Genomic DNA, 25,810 nt, shown 5'->3' with positions numbered 1-25,810 from the left:
AAAAGGGGTGTTCAGCCCCAGGACACCCTTGACTAAAGGAACCATCCCTGTGGTGGTGTGAATAAGAATGCCCCACCCCCACCCCACCCCACCCCCACCCCACCCCCACCCCCCAGCCAGGCTCATGTATTTGAATGCTGAGGTTTCCAGGGAGTAGAACTGCTTGAAAGGATTAGGAGGTGTGGCCTTGTTAAAGCAAGTTTGTTTCTAGGGGTGGGCTTTGAGCTTTCAAAGACCGTGGCATTCTCTGTCTGGTTCTCTCTTTCTTAGCCTGCTGATCAGAATGTGGCTCTCAGCGATGGCTCCAGAGCCTGCCTGAGTGCTTCCATGCTCACTCCCTGATGATAGCGGGCTAACCTCTGACACTGTAAGCAAGCCCACAAGTCAACTCTTCCTTTCATAAGAGCTGCCTTGGTCACAGTGACTAGCACATCTCCCTTAAGTCATAGAATTTTCATATTTGATAACTAAGGACCACTTCCTGAGCATCGTGTGGGGATTATATGAGGAAGTACAGTGAACCTTAGCTACGTCAGGTGCTTAGACAGTGGTTTTCTGCAGTCCTTGAGTCTCCAGCCATGGTGTGATTTCACTGCTGAAAGTATAGACCATTTGGTGGCGTTTTAAAAATGCTCGTTGTTAAAAAAAAAAAAAAAAAAAAAAAAAAAAAGTTATTTTCAATGCTTTTTTTTTGGTAGTATTGTCAATCTCCATTTAACTTCACTGTACTCTAGTGCCATCTAATGCTCAACTTCTCTGTCACATCTGTTTCTTTATCATCCCATGAATATTATTTTAAGCCTGGGTGTAACCCTGCCAACAAAACTTCCCTTGATTGTTTCAAAATGTCCATCTGTCACCAAGCCCTTTAAAACTGTTGCCACTGTTTCCATGACATTTAATTGTTTCTTCCCAACACTTAGAGATCACTGTAAGAAATTCAACAACAGTGTCAGTCTGAGTTCCTTGCCAACATACAGAAAATATATACAAAATTGTGTAAGCTGTTTATGGAAGTGAAATGCTCCCGAGGGGACCCTCAGGGTGAAACTGCAGTTGCACCACACTGAGGTTGGGAATTAGGCCTTTAAAATCCCATCACACAGTGATTGGCCCTTATGGGGACACAGCTTTGTTGAGGATTTTTCCTGAGGTCAAAGGCAGGTACTTTCCTGTGGCCAATGGCCCGTCCCTATGGAAGCATATCTGTGAACATCAAAGCCCATGGTGAGCAGCCAAGAGGTGGATATGGCCCAACACAAGGGGCTGTGAGCAGAGCATCAAACTAGTGACTGAAGGTCAGTCATCACTGAGTCTTTGTCTACTAATTACCTTCATAAGTTCATCTTATATAAGAGAAGTGTAGCCCTTAAAAATAAATTTTACAATTCAATCTTCTGGGAGCACATAATTCACTTCAGATCCAAAAGCAGAAGTACCTTCTACTTATAGCTCTAACTTCCTATAGGGTGGGCACTCTGAAAAGCACTTTAAAAGATGCCTAAAGCAAGCTAAGTATCATGACACTCATTTGTAATCCCAGCCCTCAATATGTGGAGACAGGAGAAAAAGAAGTTCAAAGCCTCAACTATATAACAAGTTGAAGGCCATACTGGGCTACATAAGACCTTGTCTCAAAGCAAACAATCAAATAAAAAAGATACCCAAGGCACTGATATTCTCAATGATTATACCTGTTTTTAGTGGAAAGTGGAAAGAAATAAAACATAAAAACACAAATAATAATGAGTAACTAATAATTGGATAAGAACTGCTAAATCAGTACTCAGAAGAAAAATTCAATGCAGGACTGTGTGAATGCTGGTACCTGGAAAGAGCAGAAATTATTGAGTTAGAATTTTTATTTTGAGTAATTTTGTCTGTCTGTTTAAAACTTAAAAAATAACATTCCTGTAAAATAGTCATAGCAATGGATGAAATGCTCAAGCAGACAAAATATTTAAAACTACAGTTGTATTAGCTCCCTTATATATTCTTTTAAAAAGATGAAATAGTAAAACCCTTCAATAAATATGTAAACTTTAAGTATGAGCACCTCTTATGTCATACCATTCTACCTTGCCTAATAATTTGAAATTTTTTCTTTTGAAAGCTTTCTTTATAATGGGAAAGTTGTACAGAACTCAACACAATTTCACACTCATTAAAGTATCTACCATGTAAAGGCACACATGAAGCAAAGGAATAACCACAAGTTACTATTCTTAGACCATGAAGATATGATGCAGAGAAATTGTGAAAGGAGAGCTTATCTATGAAGCACAGACAACCTCTGACTTCCTGCATCAGGGAGGGTTCAGGAGCAAGTTAGAATGCTGTTCTAGAAGTCAGCTTGGCCCAAGGAAGCAAGATCAAATAGTAAAAGTAGGGGTCACAGTGGAGAAACACCTGACTGGGAGGAAGGATACCTAACGCATTCCTGGAGAAGGAAGGAGATGGAGAGACAAAGACAGAGAGGCCTTGGACCCAGCCTCTCCTGGCCTTTCCAGATGTGAGCCAGTCCCACCCTTCTGTGAAGCCTAATCCAGGAAGACTGCAGCTCTGTCATCTGCAAAGGAAGATATGTCATTCCTGATTCCTTAGCTCCAATCTGCCCATCTCATGAGACTTCTCAAATGTATCCATCATGATAGAAATTACTGGGTTCCCTTCATCCCTGAGCCTTATATCCTGGCAGGATGTGGTGGCCAACCCCAGACACTGACCTGCTGACTTCTGGCATACCATACATCCTCTCCAGTATGTCCACATTCCACCCCAGCTTTACTCAGGTCCCATCTCCTAGGTTGCTCCTTCAAGCAGAGACTCCAGCTTAAAGTTAGGCATAGCTAAACCTGGCTTAGTTCACTTGTTTAAAAGAATTAATTACATTTCCATTTGTCAATGCCCAGAGCACAAATGCTCAGATTCACACCCCACTAAATTATCTATCGTTCAGTTTTGAAATTCTTCATTTTAACAGTGCAGTTTATTTAACCTCACAGACAAGAGCTTCCATATATTCTAGCATATTTATTTCTAGGCTGAACAGAGAGAGCTATATGAGAACAAATTCACACTAGTAGTGCACACCGGAGGAACTGGACCAGCCACTGTTTAAAACAAGGCAATTATCTCCATATTTATCTCCTGAGACAAGTAATTTTTCTGGTTTTATTATCAGCAGGAGATCCAAGATGAACAATCTCCGCATGGCAGGAGACTGGAGTTCCAGAAACTACAAGAGATGTTTAGATTTTCCATGTGTGGCTGAAACTCAGCCTGATGAGGCTAGCTGACAAGTACTTCTGTTAGGTGTCACATCCTCTGATAAAGGAATCTCACTTGTCTTATTCTCAAACCCCCAAACAGTCTTTATATAAAAATATATAAAAAGGAATCAAGAGCCACCTAGTGTAGCATGAATCTTAAATGGTCTTTTTAATAAAAACAATCCCAGAGGCAGGTATTGGGGTAAATGCTGGAAGATCAGAGAAGCAGAACAAGCCACAGCCACCTCACCTTTCCAGTTCCTCAGCTGATCCTGTTTTCTCAGACTGGAAGCCTCTGAGTCCTTATCCAAATGGATCTCAGTTGAACTGCTTCTTGAAAGCCTGAAAGCTTAACCTCTAGTTCCTGGTCCTCATGTCTTATATACCTTTCTGCTTTCTGCCATCACTTCCTGGGATTAAAGGTTCACTTCCTGGGATTAAAGATGTGAGTTACCATACCTGGCTGTTTCCAGTGTGGCTTTAAACTCACAGAGATCTGGAGGATTCTGCCTCCCAAGTGACAGGATTAAAGGTGTGTGTGCCACCATTTTCTGGCCTCTATATCTAGTGGCTGTTCTGTTCTCTCACCCCAGATAAGTTTATTAGGGTGCACAATATTTTGGGGAACACAATATCACCACAACCTAGAAAACAAAACTCCAAATTAAAAAAAGAAATGCCAATTGTGGTCAAATTAGGGCTCCCCTGTATCTTGGTCTCTTTCATAAATAGCACAGTCCATGGACGCCTTCTAATTCATGGGCACATCACACCTCTTCTTCAGAGACCCATCTACACATCCTTGTGAGAACTAATCTCCATAGATGCTTTCTGACTCGTGGGTACCTCTTGTTCAGAGAACCATCCTGGTAAGGATCAACCCATTGAGAGCGGGTGGGGAGGTGACTATTGCTTGAATTAGTTACTTTATTTTGAGGTGCAGGTGATTGAACTTAAGGTTTCACACCTGCTAGGCAAATGCTCTACCACCAAGCAGTAGTTCAAGCCCCTCCCCCTTTTATGAGATAGGGTGTTGGTAAATTGCCCAAAGATGTCTTGAATTCAGGATCCTCCTGCTTTAGCCTCTGGAGAAACTGGGATTATAGGCCTGAGCCACCAGGTGGGCTACGTTTAAGTCTTATAATGTTAATGGTGGTATTTCTTCTTTATTCTTTTCTCATATAATACATCCCTCATCCTCCTGTCCCTCCACTTCTCTCAGTCTCTCCCCACTCTCCTCAGATATACTTCTCCTCCATTTCCCTTCAGAAAGGAGCAGGTCTCCCAGTGATATCAACTGAACACAGCATAAACAAGATGCAATAAGACTAGGCACAAACCCTCATACCAAAGCTGGACGAGGCAACCCAGTAGGAGGAAAGGGTCCCAAGAGTAGGCAAAAGAGTCAGAGAGACCCCCACTCCTACTGCTAAGTAATGAAGCTATCCTAACTTCATGAGACTTACTACCGATTTCCTTTCAACGCTGAAGTACCAACTGAGGGTTCTGGGCTCTGGGTTAAACGTCATGATCTTCCCTCAATGAAACAATGATAGAGAATTTTTATTTTGTGTATATTTTGATTTTCTTATGGGTACTATATCACTAAATCCATTAATTTATAAAGAGACTGCAATCAAACTAGGAGAATTACTACTATATCCCTTCTCTGTTTGAAAAATAGAGCTTACTTGACTATGAGTCCAGTAAAGTGGTAAAGAACCAAGCCAACCACACAAACATAAATAAACCACACCCCATTCTCCCACTATGAGATAAAAAGAGATAGATTATTAACACCCTATCAACTCGGACATGGCTCTACCATTGGGATTGCCTATGAGATGCTACCTCCTACTCCAGAGGGCAGTTGTGTCTGGGTGCCGGAAGCCTGTGTTGCCTGATGGTTGGTCATCATAGTGGTTGGCTGAGAAGGACATAGCACAGATTGGCAGGCTGGGCACAGCTGCTACAGCTTCTGAGCAGTCACACTTACAGGACCGGCTGGAATGCACTCCCTGAGCATTTGTAAAGTGGCAGGCAGCCTGGCTCATGTTGCCACTTACAATTTGGTTTGTTTTGCAAACTGTAGTCTCTATAAGAAATTTTTGTGTTCCCTCCCCCTCCATGCTGTAGCACTGTTGAATAAATGTGATAGTAAGCTCTTATATACTTCATGGTTTCCTTTTTCAGTTGATAGAACTCCTGCAAATCAACTTTATAAATGAGAATATCAGTCATACATAAAAATATAAAAGCTAGACCTTATGTCTGAAAAGACAGAAAGATTATACAATCCCCATGTCCTTTACCATGCATTAGAGCTGAACAATGAGCATCCTACCCAATCTCTCCAAAATTACATTGATAATATTGGTTTTTCCTTTTAATGAAAATAAATTTTTTTCTCATACATCTTAATAAGTTTCCCCTCCCTCTACTCCTTCCTATTCCTCTCTATCTCCCCTTCCATCCAGATCCACTCCCTTTCTGTCTCTCATTAGAAAACAAATGGGCTTATATGGGATGATAATAAAATAAAACATAATAAGATAAAACAAAACTAACACATCAGAATTGGACAAAACCAACAAGCAGAAGGAAAAGAGCCCAAGAGCAGCACATGAAACAGAGACCAACTTATTTATATAGTCAGGAATCCCATAAAAACACTAAACTGGGAGCTATAATATACACACAAAAGACCTGTAGGGTAAAAAGAGAGAATATAATATATAAATAAAATTAAAATTAAAAAAGTAAGAAAAAGTCAATTAAAAAAATAAAAAGGAAGAGCCCAGACATGAAATTATGAAATCAGGAACCTCCAAAGATGCCAAACAATGGTGATTTGAAAGCATAAGCCTCCTTACAGAATTACTTTGTAAAGATTTTCATTTCCTTTTATGCCAACATCAGGAGAAAAGCTGAAAGCTCATTTAAAAAAGATGTCTTCACGTTTTCACAGCTCTAACTCTTGGATCACTGTGGTAAATCTGATTTCCATCTCTAAGTTGTCTGAAAGAATCTGTCCCCTACACACTGGTAATGGGACATCAGATTGTCTTCTCTGCTTTCATGAAAGAGGTTTGCATCTACTTAGATTTCTATTTCTTTTACACAAGTTGTAAATATCAAATTCTAGTTGAAAAAGCAGCCAGACCACTTCTCTACAAAACAATTCTCCATAGACAATATGGCTCTTCACAGAGCAGTGACTGGGACACAGGTCTCAAACTAGAGTCATGAGCTCCTTCACCTCAGCCAAACATCTGGGCTCCCCAGTGCTTGAATACTTGTGTAAATCTAAAATCTCTCACACTGAAAAGGCCCTGGTCTCTGCCAACAATCCCAGGTCTATCTACCAATCAATACAAATGTGAGGATTTAACAAGGCAACTCCACATAGTTAAAAAGGAGGTTTATTTTGGGGTAACTTACAGCCAGTAAAGGGGTTGGTTACAGGATCCGGGAAAGGTGAGGTGCAATCCAGCAGGGTTCTCTGGAGAACTCTGACTCGGTATTCCATCCAGCATCTAGGATTGTGAGGATCCACAATGCCTGGCAAGTCTGGATCTCAGCTCTTAAGGGCTCCCATCTCAGCCCAGCCCCAGGGGCAGGTCATAGGTAGGCATGGCAGTTACCAGAAACCTTACTGGTAGTATTTCCAGGTCAAAGCTGGAGCAGCTACCCACTACAAAATACATGTTCGCCTGTCCAGGCAATCCTTAAGTAACTTCTACTGTAACCACTGTTCCTCGACCTCCAGAACCTTCTGCCACATCACTTATTTCTCCTTTCTACTATACCTGGCTAATTTCTATGTAGACAGATTTTTCTTTGGGCTGACAGCTCACAAAAAATGACATGGAGACTTATTATTAATTATAAAAGCTTGTCCTATAGCTTGGACTTGTTCCCAATTAGCTCATACTCAAGTTAGCCTGTCATGGAATATTATTTGAAAATGTATTATATTTGCTTATCCCGTGAATCACTCGTTTAATGATGCAAAGATATGTTACATTCTTTTTATGTTGCATTTGTTTAACTCTGTGAATCTGTGTTACTTTGCCTGTCTAAAACACCCAATTGGTCTAATAAAGAGCTGAATGGGAAATAGCAAGGCAGGAGAAAGGATAGTTGGGGCTGGCAGGCAGAGAGAATAAATAGGAGGAGAAATCTGGGAAGAGATGAGACAGAGGAGTGGAAGAAGGAAGAGAAGAAGACATCAGGGACCAGCCACACAGCTACACAGCCAGCCATGGAGTAGGAAGTGAAGAAAGTTAAACAGAAATAGAGAAAAGATAAAAGCCCAGAGGCAAAAGGTAGATGGGATAATTTAAGTTAATAAAAGCTGGCTAGAAATAAGCCAAGCTAAGGCCAGACATTTATAAGTAAGAATAAGACTCCATGTGATTTACTTGGGAGCTCAGTGGCCAGCCCCCAAAAGAACAATGAGTAAAAACAACCAACAACGTTAACCCATTAATCTACATTCTATCACGTGGCATTACCTCTCTTCCATCTTGTACCTCCTGTTTCCTCTCTGTTTCTCCTAACATTTTCTGTAAGCCTAGATCCTTTCTCTTCTTCCTTTCTCTACCCAGAAATCTTGCCTATATCTCTTGCTTAGCTATTGGCCATTCCACTTTTTATTACACCAATCACAGATATACACCTTCACACTGTATACAAATATCCCAATTTCCCCCTTTGTCTAATTAAAAAGGAATGGTTTTAACTCAAATATAGTAAAATTATATACAATAATAACAATTACCAGGTAAGAATTACATTTACAATGTCCAGTCCATTTGCATTTTGCAAATTCAGAGAAAATACTGGATTGTCTATCCTATTTTAGTGGGTTCAAAGTTTTATACCTTAACCACTTTCTATCAGAACTTGTATTACCATCCTAAAAATATCTTTTTAGACCTAAAAATATTTTCTTAGATGAACAACTTAAGCTTCTATGTCTCTCAACATTATACACTTTACATCTATTTTGTGAGCTTCTTTTCTGAATTTGGTAACAAGGAAAACTGTAAAACTAAAACTATTCTGCCACCCGATCAGAAACCTGAGACAGATAAAATATTACCTGAGTAAACAGGAAGTACAGAGCAAGCAACTTCTAAAACTATAGAAACAGCTAGCTGTCTGGACAGGCACCTCTGAAATGTTGGGGCATCCATCTTTAGCCTGCAGGCCTAGAATATCTGACAGACTTTACTTTGAAGCAGGAATTTTCAAGGACTGTCCTGTCTTGTCTTGGCAAAGTTCAGCACTCACCTTCTTTTGTGTTCTGCTTGTCCAATTTGAAAAGCATACTGTTAACAGTCGAGGCAAGGGCAGTTTCTTGTGCAGTGGCTAATTTTGCCACAATAAAAGAAAACTCCATATGGAGGTTCTTCAATGACCACCATTCCTTTTTGAAGAAAATTGGTGCTGCCAGGAGCACATGTGTCTTACTGTTATGAAAAGCCTTAGGTAATTAAAACATCTTAAATGTCATACTCTACAGGTCTCTGAAGTGTTTGAAGACCATCTGTCCACCTAAAATATTCTCTGTTTGATCTTGAAAACATACCTAACATACCAAACAAATTTGATTGTTAGATGACTAACTACTAATCTGCATTTCTTAATTAACCTGAATAGTTTATAAAAATAACTTTCAAGGACTAGAAAGTTTGTTGAATGTTAAATGAGCTGCATGAGTACAATACCTTAAACAAAAGTAGAAATATATATGTGTGTGTGTGTATGTGTGTGCATGTATATATATATATATATATATATATATATATATATATATATACATATATAGTATAACAAAAATAAGTCTTAAATTTGTATCAATATATAAAAATATCTTAAAGAGTAGAAACATATATAGAGTATTTTTCTAACAAAAATAACCTTAAATGTGTACCAATATACCAAAATCCATGCCATTGTAAAATATTTGAGATTGATAGTGCTTTTTAGTTTAAAGTAGATTCAATAATTTACCCTTTTATCCTATCATTCCTATATCCCCCCTTTTTTCTTTTTAGAAAGATATCCTAAATCTAACCTCCCTTGCTTAGTTTCCTCCCTTACCAGTAACAATTAGCAAACCAACCCTCTAAATGATGACAAACATCCATCACCCACCAAACAACCAAAAACTACCACCCCCTTCTTGGGAATGAGGGTGTCATATTATGAAAATTACTTCCTGTTGTTTGGGGGCAACAGCATCTTTATATATCTGCATTAATACAAGTATGGAATTTATAGTGTACACAAGTCAGCTAAAGATGATTTTTTGCTTTATGTTTGAGCAGATAAAAGGCATCTGTTAACTTTATGTCTGTTTGGACTATATAACCAAACCTCTGTCCATACCACATGAAAGGATGGCATGTAATGATAAATCATGAGGACTCTGTAGCCAACAAGATTTATCATAACTCATCCAGCTTCAGAGCTGTTCCCATAGTAGAAAGATTAGCATATATGTCACCTGTCCTGTAGTTTTTCTTGATTTCTATTTTTATGTCAAGATCCTCACAGTTCTTCCCTGGTCAAATCTGATCTTCATTAATTTTGAGGAGAATCATAACTTTTTGTTTCCCATGGAAACAAAGGCATAACTTCTTTCCCAATGCATTTTCTAACTAGCATTTTGAAGTTAAGACATTCTTAAACTATAGAGGTTGGTTAGATTTAGCATAATCCAATGTCTCTCAGCAACTATTGTTTTTGTATATTAGCATTTAAAAATTTCAAAGTCAACAAAGCATCATACAGGATTCAGACACCCTGTGTATTTCCCACATTTGTGTGTCTTATTCTTTTTATATTACTTTATTCTCTCTTTAAAGACTTTATTATTTTTAAACTATTTATTTCTATGACTGTCTATACTTGTTTTCTTGTCTTTCTTCAGCATCTAAGCACATTTTTAAAAATACTGTGCCTTTTTAGAGGTTTTCTGTGTCTGGACCTGGCTTTATTAAGTGCCTGCAGCATTCTCTGACCAAATGGGACAGATAGACTGTCATGTCAGCTGCTCAGCTTAGGGCATGGTTCTGACAACTAGCTCCAGCCTGCAGGCAGCAACTGGAAGCCACACCTCTGCATGCCTAGCACCAGCCTGCCTGAGAGCCCGCAGGACTAGGAAGCCACATCTGGCTCCTCGTCCAGGACTTTTCTTAGGTTTTTCAGGCCCTACCTTTGGATATTCAAGTCCCCACATTGGATGCCATATGTAGATAGATTTTTCTTTGGGCTGCCAGCTCACACAGAAACAATATGGAGACATATGACTTATTCTTAATAATAAAAGCTTGGTCTGTAGCTTAGGCTTGCTCCTAGTTAGCTCTTATAACTTAAATTAACCAATTTATATTAATCTACGTTCTATCGTGTGACATTATCTCTCTTCCATTTTGCACCTCCTGTTTCCTCTCTGTGTCCTGGCATCTCCCAAGTGCCTAGGTGCCTGGATTCCTCGTCTTCTTCCCTTCTCTCCCTGAAAATCCTACCTATAACTCCTGCCTAGCTTTTTATTACACCAATAACAGCAGTACACCTTCACACAGTATACAAATAGGCCACAACACTCCTATTCATAGTCTGCATTTCATTAAAAAAATCTCACTTCTTGGGCCAGGCAGTGGTGGCACACGCCTTTAATTCCAGCACTCAGGAGGCAGAGGCAGGCGGATCTCTATGAGTTCGAGGCCAGCCTGGGCTACCAAGTGAGTTCCAGAAAAGGCGCAAAGCTACATAAGAGAAAGCTACATAAGAGAAACTCTGTCTCAAAAAAACCAAAAAAAAAAAAAAAAAAAAAAAAAAACTCACTTCTCCAAAACATTCCTCATTTGGGAAAACCTTCTTCTTCTCTCAAGGTTATGCTAGGACCTTTCTCAATACATTCATTTAATTTTTGCCCTCTGAATATGTCATCACAGCTGTAACTGATAATGATTTTTGAAGTATTTTGAGATGTGTTAGGTACTTTTACTATGTCATAAGCTCTACAAGAGCAGAAACTAGCCTGTCTATTTAGCAAGTGTTACCAAGATGCTGTACCTACCACAGGGTAGACATTTCATAAATATTAATGAAAGGAGAAGAGGTGAATTGCTGAAACCATGTAATTGGATTGGATGATATTCCAGCTAAAACATGTTTGTATCTAGAGCTAGTTCATAATATAGAACATTTTGACCAAATTGTTTCTCTATTTCTAAGACATCAAGAAAGTAGCTACATGATAATACTCGTGAGTAGGCTGAGCTATTCAGTGTTAAGGAAAGCCTTGTAAAACAACCAGACTCCTGATTTTTAGCACTGGTCACATGAGTACAAAATCCACTCTCGGCCCTGAGAAGCTAGGCTACCTTGAGAATTTCCTCTCCACTGATTGATATGAAACAAAGCTCCTGCATACTGCCTCCTGTGACTACAGATCTTCAGGAAAGAGAGAAATGCTCAGAAAACTACATTATTTCCTGTCCAGAGATGGAAACTGCCACACTAATGACAGCTCCATTCTCAAAACATTTGTCAGCAGAATCTGCACTCACAAGAATGATCTCAACAGTTCATCCTTGAGCTCTGAACTGAGACTGAAAAGAAACAAATTAACCCATCTGCATTTACTGGATACTTTTCTCTGACAAACAATGCCCCCTCCTCTAAACTGTGTCTCCAAGACAATGTGGTGAGACTTGCAACTACTGACTCAGCCGCTGTTAAAGGACGCCAGGCTCTACATCAAGCAACAGATTGGGGCACAGTCCTAAGCCTGGTTCTAGTGCAGTGATACAGCCTCCTGGTCATAGTGCAGTGGTATCCCTGGAGACAATGGCCTTGCCAGATGTGAGATGTCTAGTGATGCCAAGCTCCAGAGCTTAGCAGCTCCCAATCACACTTCATCCTCAAGGAACGTCAAGGCAGGAACTGCAGGCAAGACCCAGAGCAGAGGCTATGAAGGAAGAGTGTTCAGTGGCTTCCTTTCCACAGTTTGCTCAGGTCTGTTGGCCCATGGATGCACTGCCCACAGTGGACTGGACCCTCCCATATTGATCATTAACCAAGAAGTTCATGTGTAAAGTTAGTTCATGTAAAAATTTCTAGTAAAATGCAAACAATACTTGTCATTCTGATTGAAATTCATACTGGACATATAGTCCTTAAAAGAAAAAAGTCAATTTTAAAATACAAAATATGCATTTATAAATATGTCACTCAGGCAAAATTAACTTCAGACATAACTAAGAGGACAAATAAGAGAGTAAAACTGTATAAGAAATACCTTTCCAATTGAGGCACTGAGCAGCATTAGCATGGCAGTATTAACAGAAGACAGAACTCCCTGTGGTCACCACCACAGCCTGAAGTTCTGCTGGCCCAGACCATTTGTCCCTAACTCGGGACTTCACTGGCTTCACTTTCAGCTTTCAAACGACAAGCCTGCTATAAATATAAGAATGCATTTTATAATCCTAAAGTCATTTATCTTTCCTTTAATTAGGTATTAATAGAGAGACTCACCAAAATACATCCCTATTTTTTATCTGTAAGTATAATTTTGTGAGGGTAAAGTCACATCAAGCTTGAAAACACTGTTGAGATATATTAACTACCATGGCATCTGGGTTTGAAAGGATTGGGGAATAACTGGATGAGCTCTCCTCCACGACACCTATGCATCCTCACAGGAGAATGGTTACCTCACTGAAGAAAAGACATTCCTTACACATCAGTTTACAGCCAGCAAGAAAACCCATGTTCTTTTGAAAAAACACTCCCTACCAAACTGAAAATGCTTTTTTTCCTCCTCTCTTTAAATGAACTGGTCATTATAGTTCTACTCAGAGTGGAAACCCATTTGAAATTCAGCACTTTGCAGTTAAAGAGGAAGATCAGCTCTTCCTGGTGTCCTTGCTGTCTTAGCCACTGTATGTGAAGACACTGTGGATGAAGGTGGGTACTGCATGAACCCCACCTGGTAAAGGCATGACTGTCTGTATATGCGTGCACACATGTGTATGCAAAGCGTTTGTCACAGCAACAGAAAATACTGCAGACATCACAGGAACCAGCTATTGAAACTTCACCATGGAAACAAAAGCTGGACTCACTGCCCTTTCTTTGCTGCCCCTGCCCAGTGTTCAAGTGAAAAAGTAGAAGTAAAAGTGCTGACAGGCGAGCTACAGGAAGACAGGGAAGGAAGAAAAAAACAAGACACTGTGGCAACAGCACAGTCTTTCCTGCCTCAGAGTTCAGGAGAGTAGGCCTGGAGGGACATTGGGATGCCCAGGATCTGTCACAGGAAGCACCACACAAAGCTCTTCCTCATTCCTACAAATACTTCCGAGGCAAACCTTATAGACTGTGCATGTCAGACAGGAAGGGATAAATACAAAAGACTTTACAGAACCTCACCTCCCTTACAAAGCCCAATCACTGGACATGGGGCTTGAGAAACTGCCAACGTCTAGTCCCTTCCCGTCTTGGTCCATTCCCCTAAGTACTACTCAACTGATTTTCATAAAGGAAGTAAGGAAATGAGGAAAACACCAACCTGGAACATACGTGAAGTGGGACAGGATCACGCAAAGTCGAAATCATAGCTCAACCCATCACATGTGAGACTCACCCACCATCGAGTACTGCTCACTCACAGAGACAAAGGAATCGGTCATTTGCTGCATGACACATGCATGGGACAGGCATGCTTACCCAGAAAGTAAAGGTTAACTGCTTAAGGTCCCATTCTTATGCTGAAGCTAAAAAAGAGTTAACTCCTAGAAATTGAGAGTAGAATTGTAGTTATAGAAGTGAGAGGAACCAGGTGATGATGGCACATGTCCAAAATCCCAGCACTTGGGAGGCAAAGGAGGCAAATCACTGTGAGTTTGAGGCTAGCCTGGTCTACAAAGCTAGTTCCAGGACAGCATAGACTACACAAAGAAATCTTGTCTCCAAAAACTAAACAAAACAGAAAAGGAAGTAGTATGAGGGACAAGGGGGATAGAGGTAAATTGGCTAATGGGCGCAAAATTATAGTTTTATAGGAATTCTAGTGTTCTACAGTTTGATAGAGCAACTGAGTACAGTCAGGGTAACTTCTTGGACATTTTAGAACAGTTGTGTTCCCAACACAAAGCTATGATCAGAGTTCAAAGTGATGTTTTGATTTGTTACACATTGCTGGGGTGTTTTTACGTTTTATTCATTTATTTAGTTTTGTGCATGTGTGTAGGTACGTGTACGCCAAGGCGGGCATGTGGAGGTCAGAGGACAACTTGCAGGGATGAGTAATTTCCTTTATGGTGTGGGTTTGGGGATGGAATTCAGGTGCTCAGGCCTGACAGCAGGTACCTTTACCTGCTGAAGCCTCTCTTTGTGATCATTATCCACTGTGTGCATCCATCAAATGTATCACTGTACCACATAAATATGCACTATCATTACACACTGTAACAGTTAAATTTTAAAATAAGAAGTAGCTGTAATTAGGAAATGGAATGAGAATAACGCAACAGTGCGATGGGCCAGCGGCAGCCCATGCCTGCTCGAAGCCTTGCTGATTCAGAGGCCACAGGAGAGCTGGCAGGAGCTCTGTGGTGACACAGGACTTGTCTCCAAGATCTATTCCAATCCTAAAAGATATTTTGGAGAACAGTCAGAATTCTAATTTGGTACACTGAAAATACTTTTCAGAGTCAGCCATGAAAATGCTGAATTATTCTTTTACCAAAAGCTATTTTACAATTCCATAAAGGAACAAGAGCCAAGAATGGCTTGAGGGTCTAGAAAAAATAATATTGCTGTGTTGAAAAAAAACCTATTGGTAAGTTTAGAAATTGGCCCTTTTCCTTCTACCTAGGATGATATATTAACATGCTTCAAGCATATGCCTTGATTAAGAGTGAAGTTTTTCAAGAGGACCTTTACATCACAAACTCCTACTATGAGTATTTTTCTGAATACTTTGCCAATTTTACCATGAGGTGCCTCAAGTGACTAGAATATTTATAGAATTTTCTTGTTTTGCTTGATTTTGTAGACAACATATGCTTTTCCTTTCTTTTGTCCATTGATGGTTAGAACTCTTATTACCTAAAAATTTAGAGAGAGTGATAATTACTTCATCCTAAAGACTCCAAAATAACTGTCAAACACATCTAGGATCTAGAAAGTCAGGCACGGTGGAAACGCCTACAATCTCAGAAGCGAGTTCCAGCCCAGTTTACACCAGCTCCATCGCAGGACTCTCAGAAGACAAAGCAGGAGACAAAAAGGATAAGAGCTGTTATAGTAAATAGATGGCAGGCTGGTGCTGGGGGTCGGGGGGAGATGTTCAGCCACTCTGCATAAATACAAACTCAAAACTTCCCACCCCACCCCCCACAAAAAAAAAACCTGACTTTTTAATACAAAATTTCTGCAGAGAACACAGAAAAACAAAATTGTAAGTAGAGGAGCAACGTGCTGGCGTGTGAGCCCTTCCTGCCCTGTCGGATCTATCCACCCTTCCACCACCAGGGAGACAACCCCGGGCCCTCACCGAGGCTACCGAAGCTCCACAGGTCTCCTGTCTCCTCTTCGGATCATCCTAACTCCCACCTGCCCCTGGTTCACACCTCTGGGACTCCCTGTGTGCTGCAGAACCCACTCCTCGGCCTCACATCCTCTTTGTTTTCACCCCTCTTCCTATACCTCAGGCGCTGATTCTACATAAAACACCTGAGCACCTCTGTGTCTCTACAGGTAGACTTTCATCATCTCCCTGTGTCCAAACTCCAATCATACCACAACACAAGGCAGTGTGGCCCATCAGGTAGACTATTCCAGACTGCTGTCACCAAACCTGTCTGCATCCACACTGTCTCTGTCCACTTGCAATGGAAGAGGAACACATCTTGTCTGAGGCTAGGTGAGGTTACCTCCTACTAGTCTGTGACACCCACACCAAACCACAACCTTAGGGACCTTACCCCATTAGTTATACCCACCTTCTCCTTTATTTTCAACCCTTGTCTGTCCACAGGCTCTGCCTCATCAACCCAAACAAGCGATGTCCATTAAACAACACTTTTCCAGTGACAGAGTCTTCCAACACTATTTTTTGTACCCACATTACCACTTTCTTTTACCCCTGGCATGGGATGAATTCTTGACTATTCTGACCATATCCCTTTTTCACATACAATGAATTCACAGCCCACTGAATTCTGACTTCTCGTTCCAAAGCTTGGGTCTCCTGGGTAGTGCATGCCAGAGAACTCCTGATAAGCTTGGAGCACTGATTTTCAAAATGTATTGAAACCTACTCTGCTCCAGGTCATTTGCCTCCAACACTGGCGTGGGATGGGGGAGGGGATAAGTGAGCAATGAGCTCTCTGAGGCAGGAGTTGAAACTGATAGGTAAATTTAGACCAGATATATCATTTATTCGGCCTGTGATGCTTTTGAAAATATACTAACAGCCAAAAAAACCTCAGGAATCTGGAAACTTAGCACAAAACCCTGAACTCTTCATTCTTACTAAGGAATGTAGAAACTGTCCTGAGTGGCAATGATAGCTGAAGCTGAGAAACATCCTGTCCCTCCAGGAAGCATGGACTCCCTGGTTTAGCATGGACTCCCTGGGAAGCATGGACTCCCTGAGAAGCATGGCCTGAGCAGATGTTCTTTGCTCACTAGCCTTGCTTCTATAGTCTTGTGAACATTAGAGTTTAGAGTTTTGAGACCCCTGCTCTAAATCAATGCTGCCCACAGAAATACATATTTAAAAGGGCAGGTGAAATTAACTTTAATATTATATTTAACTTAATCTAAACACCAAAAACCCATTGTAATAGTCAATCAATAAAAAAGCTTAGTAATACTACAATTCACATTCTTTTCTTTACACTAAGCTTTCAGGATTCATTGTGCACATTTTTGCATACTTACAATGCATTCTGAATGACTGCATTTCCAGAATTCGGCAGCCAAACATGAAGGAAGGAAAGGCCATTAACCATTCAATGCTGCAGACTTTCTGGAGGCAGGCTTTGCTGTTCTGTAATTAGGCTCACCAACACACCGGGGGCACTGTGAGTGTCAGTGAGCCAACTCTGCAAACTCAGCTTCATGTATCAGGCATTAAGTCTTCCAAAAAGGGGGCAGGTAGGCGAATGAGGACAGGGCCACTGGCCAAGTTTGAGATTTTACTCTAAGTTGTGGTTGGGAAAGACATGGGTTGGAAGAGACAGTTCTCCAACGATGAGTATGGGATAAAAGAAGAGGGTGTTATGTGCAGACAGCAAGCCCGGAAGGGAGCTGAGGAAGAATAACATCAAAGAAAGCAGAAGGACCTAACAGAGGTCAATATTCAGAGCACACCTGAGGGCTGGGCAGCAGGAGTCAGGGGTGCAGAAGTGAAGAGCAGGGCCAGAGGCCAGACGCCGAGGAATAAGTAGGCACTCCATGTCACTGACATAAGGAAGTGTATCCCCGAGCCAGTGACTCAGAAGTGAACTCTGTCCTACATCTCCAATAAGGACAAGAACCAAGATTAGCATCCAGGCTGCAGCGAAGCAGAAGAAGAGGATGTGCAGTAATCTGCCATCTTTAAAATGACTTGGCATCAGGGAGGCAAGTACTCCACTCCACAGTACAGTAATCCTGGTGCTCTTCCAGAGGCCTGAGCACTGAAGAGCTGTCCACTCATCCCTTCATTCAGGAAGCCATTCCCCTGGACCATTGTATAACATCAATCATAGGTCCACTGTATTAAGGTTGTCAAATTTCCTGTAGTGGTGCTAGTGAGGTAATGGGTGTCAGCAAACTAAATTCAGATTGCTCCTAATAAAGAGCAAATAAATGAACAAAACCAGTGACAGTAGGAAGGTGCAATGACCTTTAAAACACCCAAAGGACCACTTGCCTATTATAATTTTTCACATGTACTAGAGTCCATAGGAAAGGGAAACAAAATGAGTATAAAATATCTCAGAAACTATTTCACAATGTTTTTAAAAGTACTCCTTAAAAGAAAGTGTAGGATTTTTTAATCTCATTATATTGGAAATATAACTTTTCATCCTACATTTAGAGTAAAATAAAAAAATCTTTGGGAACTTTAAGAAAATTATGACCTGCTATCTTTCAAAATAAAATGTTTAGGGTTTGGGGGAGATAGATCAGTGGGAAGAGTATTTTTCATGCAAGCACAAAAACCTGCATCTGGACCCCCAGAATCCATGTAAAACTAGACTCAGTATCTCTGCCTGCAATCCCAGCGCTCTCTAGTGACGTAGGGACCGAGTGTCCCTGGAAGCTCGCAGACAGCTAGCCTGGCACGTGCAGCACCAGACCGCGCACCTTGTCATAAAGAAGGTGGACACGAGACTGAAACCTAAGATTGTCCTCTGCCTTCCACACACATGCTGTGGCACAGGTACCCCTGCAGACACTCATGCGCACGCACGCACGCACGCACGCACGCACACAAGCACGCTTTCAAAAAAAAAAATCCAAATGAAAACAAACTGCTACATATTCAAAGAGAAATACAATTTTGAGTAGAAACTTAATTTATTGGAAGAGAGTAATCACTCCCCACCTAGATTTATGAAAAGCAGTGCGAGTTAGAAGAAAAGTTCAGCGACGGCAAGGAAATTAAAATAGCGCGTGAAGCTAATGGGCCAGGAAAATAGACAGTATTTTCAAAGATACCAACAAAAACAAAAAATAGTTAAGAATGCTTGCAAAGTAAACAAATGGCATGAGAAAAGATGAGCTCATTTTTATTTGATAACTTTAAAGAAGTGCAAGTGCACATCTACACATATGGTCTATTCTAATTTTTATAAAGATAAGCTTGTATGAAGTAAGCTTGATGTCAAAATCTATTTCACTCACATTAAACAAAACCCAAGCCATTACTCAAGTGATGACCCTTTCAAGTATATTTGGTTTACCAAGAAAAGGAAATATGCCTGATCAGCCAACTAAAAAACTAGAACAAAATGTTTATGACTTCAAGCCTATAGGTTTTGCTTATCTAAAGCTAATCTGGAATCTGAACTGAGGTGTTTCAGGTGCTCTGAACTGGTGCTGGGTGGCAGGACAGTACACTCAGTATGAAGTACTTACACTGCATGTTCAGAAGCAAGGCTGTGTGGTCCTGCAATGCCAAATGGATAACAGCTACCAGGAACACCTCAGAACCATAACGTATTTCATTTTGAATTCATTTCTGGCCACCACATGCTCAGAAATGTTTTACTGTTGCTGAAATTTCCATGATCCTCAGGTTCAGTTACACAGCCATGGGGGGGCGCGGGGTCGTGGCCTGCATTTCAGTACACTGGAACATAGACATACTATTTACTGTTCATTAATTTAGGGTTTGTAAAACTCTCACCACTATGAGTAAAGAAGCCATACTACATGTTCCCTTAGAGTGGCAAAGACATTGGGAACTTTCATGTGCACAATAATCCACTATTTTCATTCTGTTCCAAAAGAAAGGGAGGGGTATATCTTATTTTTAAATTAATATATTAGTTCTGTTTTCTTCCTTCAAGTGCTCATGTACATATCCGTGATAATGACTACACACTTACTAAAAGTTATGCATAATTTTTTTATTACTGAAATTGTGGTATTATCAGTACTGCTTTAGTTATCTTAAGTAGTTTTTTCATCATGGCAAGTAAAATGTTTGCATGAGACACCTGGGGAACCCGTGCATTTGTTTTCTGCCATTCGTTTATTTACAGTGCTCACAAACCTCCCACTGCTCAACATTACTGACAATCACAGCTGCAGCTCACGTCCAATACTAACCTACTTCCCTTTGTAGGTTTCCAGGTCCAACAATCTGCCAGATACACAGTTTAGCCACATCAGGTTAGAAGGAAACATTACACTCCAAGTTTCCCTCTAACGGCATCTGTTTTTCTTGTTGGAATGAACTTCTGGTCCCTGTAGTTGAAGAATGAGCCACACTGCAAACCCAAGCTTCAGGGAACTGCAAACTGGGCCTCTCTCGCTTTGACTTTGATAAATACAGTTTCTGAAACCAGGCCCACATCCCACCTTAACTTTCTTATAAAATTCAGCTAACAAAACACACACACACACACACACACACACACACACACACACACACACAAAACGCTTTTAGGAGATCGATTTTAACATTATTAGATTTGTTAGTGGTGTTGGTCATTTACATTAGGAATTATTGTTTTAAATCTGTGCTTTCCCCAAGATTAAGCTATGTTCTTTGAAGCAATATCTAAAGCACCTGGCAAAACATTAACCCAAATAACACTTCAATGTAAGCTATTAAAAAGTCCGGATGCACTTAATGTATAGGCTTGAAATGTTCTCCTACATTTTGTCTTACGTGGAGTTTCATCTGAAGACACAGCAGCCCCTCCTGCTGTCAAAGCTTCTCTGCCGCACACCGAGTAGTTTACTCCCCTCCCCTCTCCTTTTTCCTCCTGTGAAACCAATTTCAATAAAAGCTTTAACATTTATAAACACCATAGGCTTTCACTTAGATACTAAAAATTGCAACATACTCATTCCTCAGATTTTCTGAAAATACTGACTTTCTGATTCTAGTGAAATATAATTTTAGTAACTCATCAAGATAGAATACATAAAATTGGCATATTTTTGATGGGTACACAAATTGAGAAAGCATCTTTCCCAAATGTGTCATAGAAAATGGAATGCATCTGCTATGACAATATGGCCCAAAACGTGAACAAGAATCAGCAGGAAAAAAAAATGGTTTTTCTTTCTTTCTTTTCATCTTATTGCCAAAGCAGAACATTTGAAATAATACAGGAGGACGCACTGTTATGTCTGTTAGTGTTTTTCAAAAGTGGTTTGGTTAAAGAAAAGATAATGAGAAGGCTACATGGGAGGCAGCAGTTAGTTAAGCTTAATCAGCATACATGTGACTCCCAAATCTTTCCCTCAGCAGTCAAACCGATTTTCTAACTTTTGCTTAACATCTCTACCTAGTGTTAGAATGTAAGCACATATGTTGTTGGGACCTCATGCTGGTCTGGGGGTGGAGAAATGGGGAGTGTGTTGAAGAACATGGCTGACGCCAGGAACAAGCAAAAAATAAAACAAATTTTCAAGAATTTTCCTAATTTTACAATGAATTGTGATGTGTCTGTTGCCTTTAAGTTTTTGCACAATGGTAATCAGATTGAGATAATAAATGCTTTCACTGTCTTATCTTCTGTGTGTGCCCTTCTGTGCTGGTGACCAGTAAATAATGCTTCATGTGCTGTAAGCTCCTCCCAATGCCCAGGTTTCTTAGGATGAGAAGCAGAGAGGGAAAGGAAAGCCCCTGAGATGTACTTGGAAAAGCATGATGCTACAAACTGAAGCCTGCCCCTGGGCATCTTCACGGATTCAGTTCCAGCTTTCAATTCCCTTTCCTGTCTTCCCTATTTGGAGGTGGGTTCATCCTTTCAGTTGAACAAAATGGTACTTTAAAGATTACTCACTGCTCTCTGCTTCATTAGTCAGACTGTTGAGGAAACATACCTGCAAGCCATTGCAGAAGACGCTCTCCACTGCTCCGAGAACAAGGCCAGGAGCAGCAGAGGCGAGGGACATTCCTATTCCTGGCCATCCCCTTAGGGCTTACTATTTGTTGTGCCAACAATCATTATTAATTTTTAAACTTTACTTCAAATTTTATAACATTCCTCTGATGTCTACCTTGAAATATTGGTTCCTTATAATGAAAATCTTCTTTAGAAATATAACATAATTAACATGTGATTTCTAAGCGTAGTAAGGTGTGTAACAATGCATCATAAAGGAATAGAAATGACCTGTTGTGAAACTGTGGTAGCGATAGAGGCACATTTTACAACACGTGCAGACTTGTACGCCTCTCGTATTAAACGGATAAAACCCATGCCAGAAGTTAAGGTTTAGAAGTCCAGAGAACTGGTGAGAATCATGGGAAGGATGGTGAAAACCAACTTGAGTACACACCTCTGTGTTGCACACTAACCACACACTGATCACTTCTTTGGACATTCTCTTCTAATCCATAAATTAACGAGAACTTCTACAGGAATGAAGTGAGTATCAAATCATGTGATGCTATAGCGTGCCTAGCATATGATGAAATCAGACACAACAATATTATTTCAATATGGTCTCCAAAAACACCTTAGATCTTTCCCACACAAAAGACATACGAGTGTTTTTGAAGAAAAGTTGATAGTTTCAAAACTCTTTTGGTTTTTAAAAGAGGGGAGGAATAACACAAAGATGAATTCTTTGCTTTGAAAATATTTGCAGTTCCATACACTACAAAGTAACTTTATAAATTAACTTTCACCATAACATTCTATTATTATGTGTTGCTCTAAAAGTTAGGAAAGATAAAACATCAAAACAATCTCTTAGCATTAAAATAAATGTGCATTAGAACTATATAGGAACTCAAAAGCATTTCCTTTAACTCATAGTATTTGTACATGATTCTTGGTTATCAACTTGACTACATCCTGGAACTAACCAAAACTTGAGTGACTGGGTACACCATTGAGGGATCTTTTTAAAATTAAATCCTTTAAAGTGGGAAGAACTACTTCTAATCCAGATCTTTCAAGCAGGAAGATAGATGTTTAATCAAGATCTTTGGAGGTGGGAAGATTCACCTTTAATCTGGACCACACCTTCTGCTGGCAGCCTATGTAAAGAACATGGAAGAAGGAAGCTCTCTTTTTGCCTGCTTGTTCTCACTCTTGCTAGAAAATCCATTCCTTCACTGGCATGAGAGTGTACTTCAGGATTCTAGTATATGCTGAAGACCAACTGAGACCTCCAGAGTCATGAACTGAACTACTGGATTCTTGGACTTTTCGTTCATAGGCAGCCATTGTTGGACTAGTTAGACCACGGTCTGTAAGCCATTCAATCTTCTTTATTATTTTTATAAGTTCTGTTCCTCTAGAGAACCCTGATTGATAGATACACTTATTTTTTAATTACTTTAAAAATACTTTCACTTTGCTTTTGAAATAAAAAAGATGTCTATCTATTCGGGTCTGTTTCAAGACAAAAAATAAAGTTATTTGGTGTTTCTCTGCCAATGGTGTCTACATAATCTGATATAATAAGCTTTCTCTAGAACATCAAACATCTGCTAGACAGAAAAAAATGGGTTACACTGATTTCTGCCCTTTTTTTCAGAAACTACACTAAGAAAATAGTAAATAAGATGCACAGTTTTTCTAGCTCTTCTTGCCACATAATCAAACAGTAAATTTCAGCAAATGGTTGGATTTTTTTCTAGCTGGCTATTGATTTAATTAAAGTTTTAATGTAACTTTAACATGATCAAAATTATTGTAATGAGGGTTAATGAGCAAGACATACTGAGAGAAAACAATCATTTTAGGCCCCTCGTAGAGTTGAATATTTGAAGTATTTTCCACCATGAACATGATTTGATAGACATTTATAAAAAGGAAAGATCCCTCTTAAAATGATAGGAGTAAATGAAGTCACCTGATGGCTTAAAATTTCTATTAAAACAGGTGAAAAACTCTGGTCTGAGTAGTTGGCGTGATGTGTAAAGTAGCATGTGTTAGAAGCGCGTGTTTCTGATGACTGCTAAACTTTAGACCATAGGAACATATCTACTTGACTAACTCGGATCCTGCTGCCCCGTGGGACAGTGATCCACCTGCAGCAGAAAGTTTCAAGAAGAGGCTACCAAGAAGTTAGCACACTCCTGCGAGAAATCCGAATCTAAGCCATAGCTTCACCTTTCCGCATTCCTACGACTGCTAGCCATTTGCTTCAGATGGCGCCCCTTCCATAAGGCCACCCGCAGTTACAATTTCCTTTCCTAAGTTTTGGGGTCCGTTGGCTTTTTCTTTAGTCAAGAAAATGCTTAGTGGGGCATGTTGCAGGACACCTCCAAAGAAACCCACGCTACCTCGGAACTTTTCTTTAGCTGTTCATTAAGCTACTCAGGCTGCTTTTGGAGACAGGTGTCATTCTTATCAAAGTCAAGTCAGGGTCCAAGTCTAGACTCTGTCACTACTAAACGGGAGCGAAATGTTTCCTTTGCTTGGTTTCAGCCAGCTAGTGGTCCACAGGCGCGCGCACCCTACAACCCTCTCCAGGGAAGGGCACCCCGAAACTGGAGGGGTGGCCCGCACGCTTGCCCGGTGTCCGCACCTGGCACTCACCTGGCTGCAGCCTCGCTCTTCACCCTTTGTCAGAGCCTGGGACTCCGTGGGACCCCGTATCGGTTCTACGGGAGGTGATGCCGGTTCCAGCAGCTGCTCCAGACACGCGGTGCCGGGAAGAGAGGAGCTCTTTTGGTGGCACAGGTGCACCCCAGAGCCCCCACGCCGTGTGCCTTCATCTCGGACGCGGTCTCCCCTCGGGGGCGGTTGGGGAGAAGAGGACAGAGAGGATGAGGCGGAAGAAGAAGGGGCTGAGTCCGGGGAGCGTCCGCCAGGAGGCGTCACTCCCGCTGTCCCCACGGCTGTCGCCGGCCCCTTAGCCACGGGCAGCAGATGTTCGCGTAAGCGGCGGCGCAGCGTGGACCCCTGCTCGGCTCTGGCTGCTCCTCCGGGCTCCAGGGGCTCAGGCGAGGAGCAGCACAGGTTGGGCTGCGAGGAGGAGAACACCCGGTCTAGCACTTGCTTCCGCTTCTTGAAGCCACTCCACCTGCTGCCGGTACTCGCCACACCGGCCAGTGCGTCCTGCGTGGCCCTCGGGGGCGGCGGGGATGGGGTCGGAGTGGCCGCAGTGCGGCGCTCGGGGCCCCCGGTGCGCCCGCCCCCGCCGCCCTTGCCCTTGCCCACACCCAGCTGCAGGTTCTTCCAGAGCCGGGCCTGGAAGGAGGGGGACGCGGCGGGCTCGGGCTCGCCAGCCGCGGCTGCCCGGGGCTCCATCCTCCACCCGGGGCACCTCCTGTCACCTCCTCCTGCCTCTCCTCCGCCCTCTCCGGCTGCGCCTCCTCCCCGAGCGTGGAGGCGGCGGCGGCGGCGGCGGCGGCCGGCGCAGCAGCACAAGCCAGGAGTGCCCAGCGGCTTCAGGCCAGCTCGGAGCAAAGCGGCTGCGGCCGAGGCCCTCCCGCCGCGGAGTGTCGTCGCCTCTGCTCGCAGCACCTGCCCGGCTGGGCTGGCGCTGTCACCAAGCGGCCGCAGCGCCTGCAAAGTTTCGAGCACGGAACTCCGCCGCTCCAGTCCACTGAGCGCCTCCAGGCCGCGCCCCAGATCCCCTTCGCGCCGGCTAGGAGCTCGGGGAGCTGTGGGCACCCGGCGTAGGCTGCCAGCTGCACAGGGGACCACACCCGCGCCCTCAGGCCGGCACCTGTCAGTGGCAGAGGCTGCCTCCAAACTGGGCGCGCACGCGGCTCACACGACAGGGCGCGTCCTGCCGTAGACGTCGGGGACCAGCAGCCCAGGCTAAGCCGCCCAGGACCATCCTCTGGCTCCTAGGTGGGAGGGCAGGCA

At 41.8% G+C, this 25,810-nt stretch overlaps 1 protein-coding gene across 10 annotated transcripts in view; it reads right to left on the bottom strand.

Annotated features, from left to right (window-relative positions):
* Nucleotides 1-25,261, bottom strand: part of Mctp1 (multiple C2 and transmembrane domain containing 1) — a 589,465-nt gene extending 564,204 nt beyond the window's left edge. For all 10 annotated transcript variants that reach the window (XM_042261777.2, XM_042261779.2, XM_042261778.2 and 7 more), the window contains exon 1: nucleotides 24,533-25,261. In XM_042261777.2, the coding sequence (XP_042117711.1) occupies nucleotides 24,533-25,246 (714 nt within the window). In that variant the 5' untranslated portion in view covers nucleotides 25,247-25,261. The remainder of the gene's footprint in view (nucleotides 1-24,532) is intronic.
* Nucleotides 25,262-25,810: the final 549 nt, after the last annotated feature.

The sequence above is a fragment of the Peromyscus maniculatus genome, chromosome 15 (genome assembly GCF_049852395.1).
Source record: "Peromyscus maniculatus bairdii isolate BWxNUB_F1_BW_parent chromosome 15, HU_Pman_BW_mat_3.1, whole genome shotgun sequence".
NCBI classification, from domain to species: domain Eukaryota; kingdom Metazoa; phylum Chordata; class Mammalia; order Rodentia; family Cricetidae; genus Peromyscus; species Peromyscus maniculatus.
This window is presented reverse-complemented; position numbering and strand designations above follow the sequence as displayed.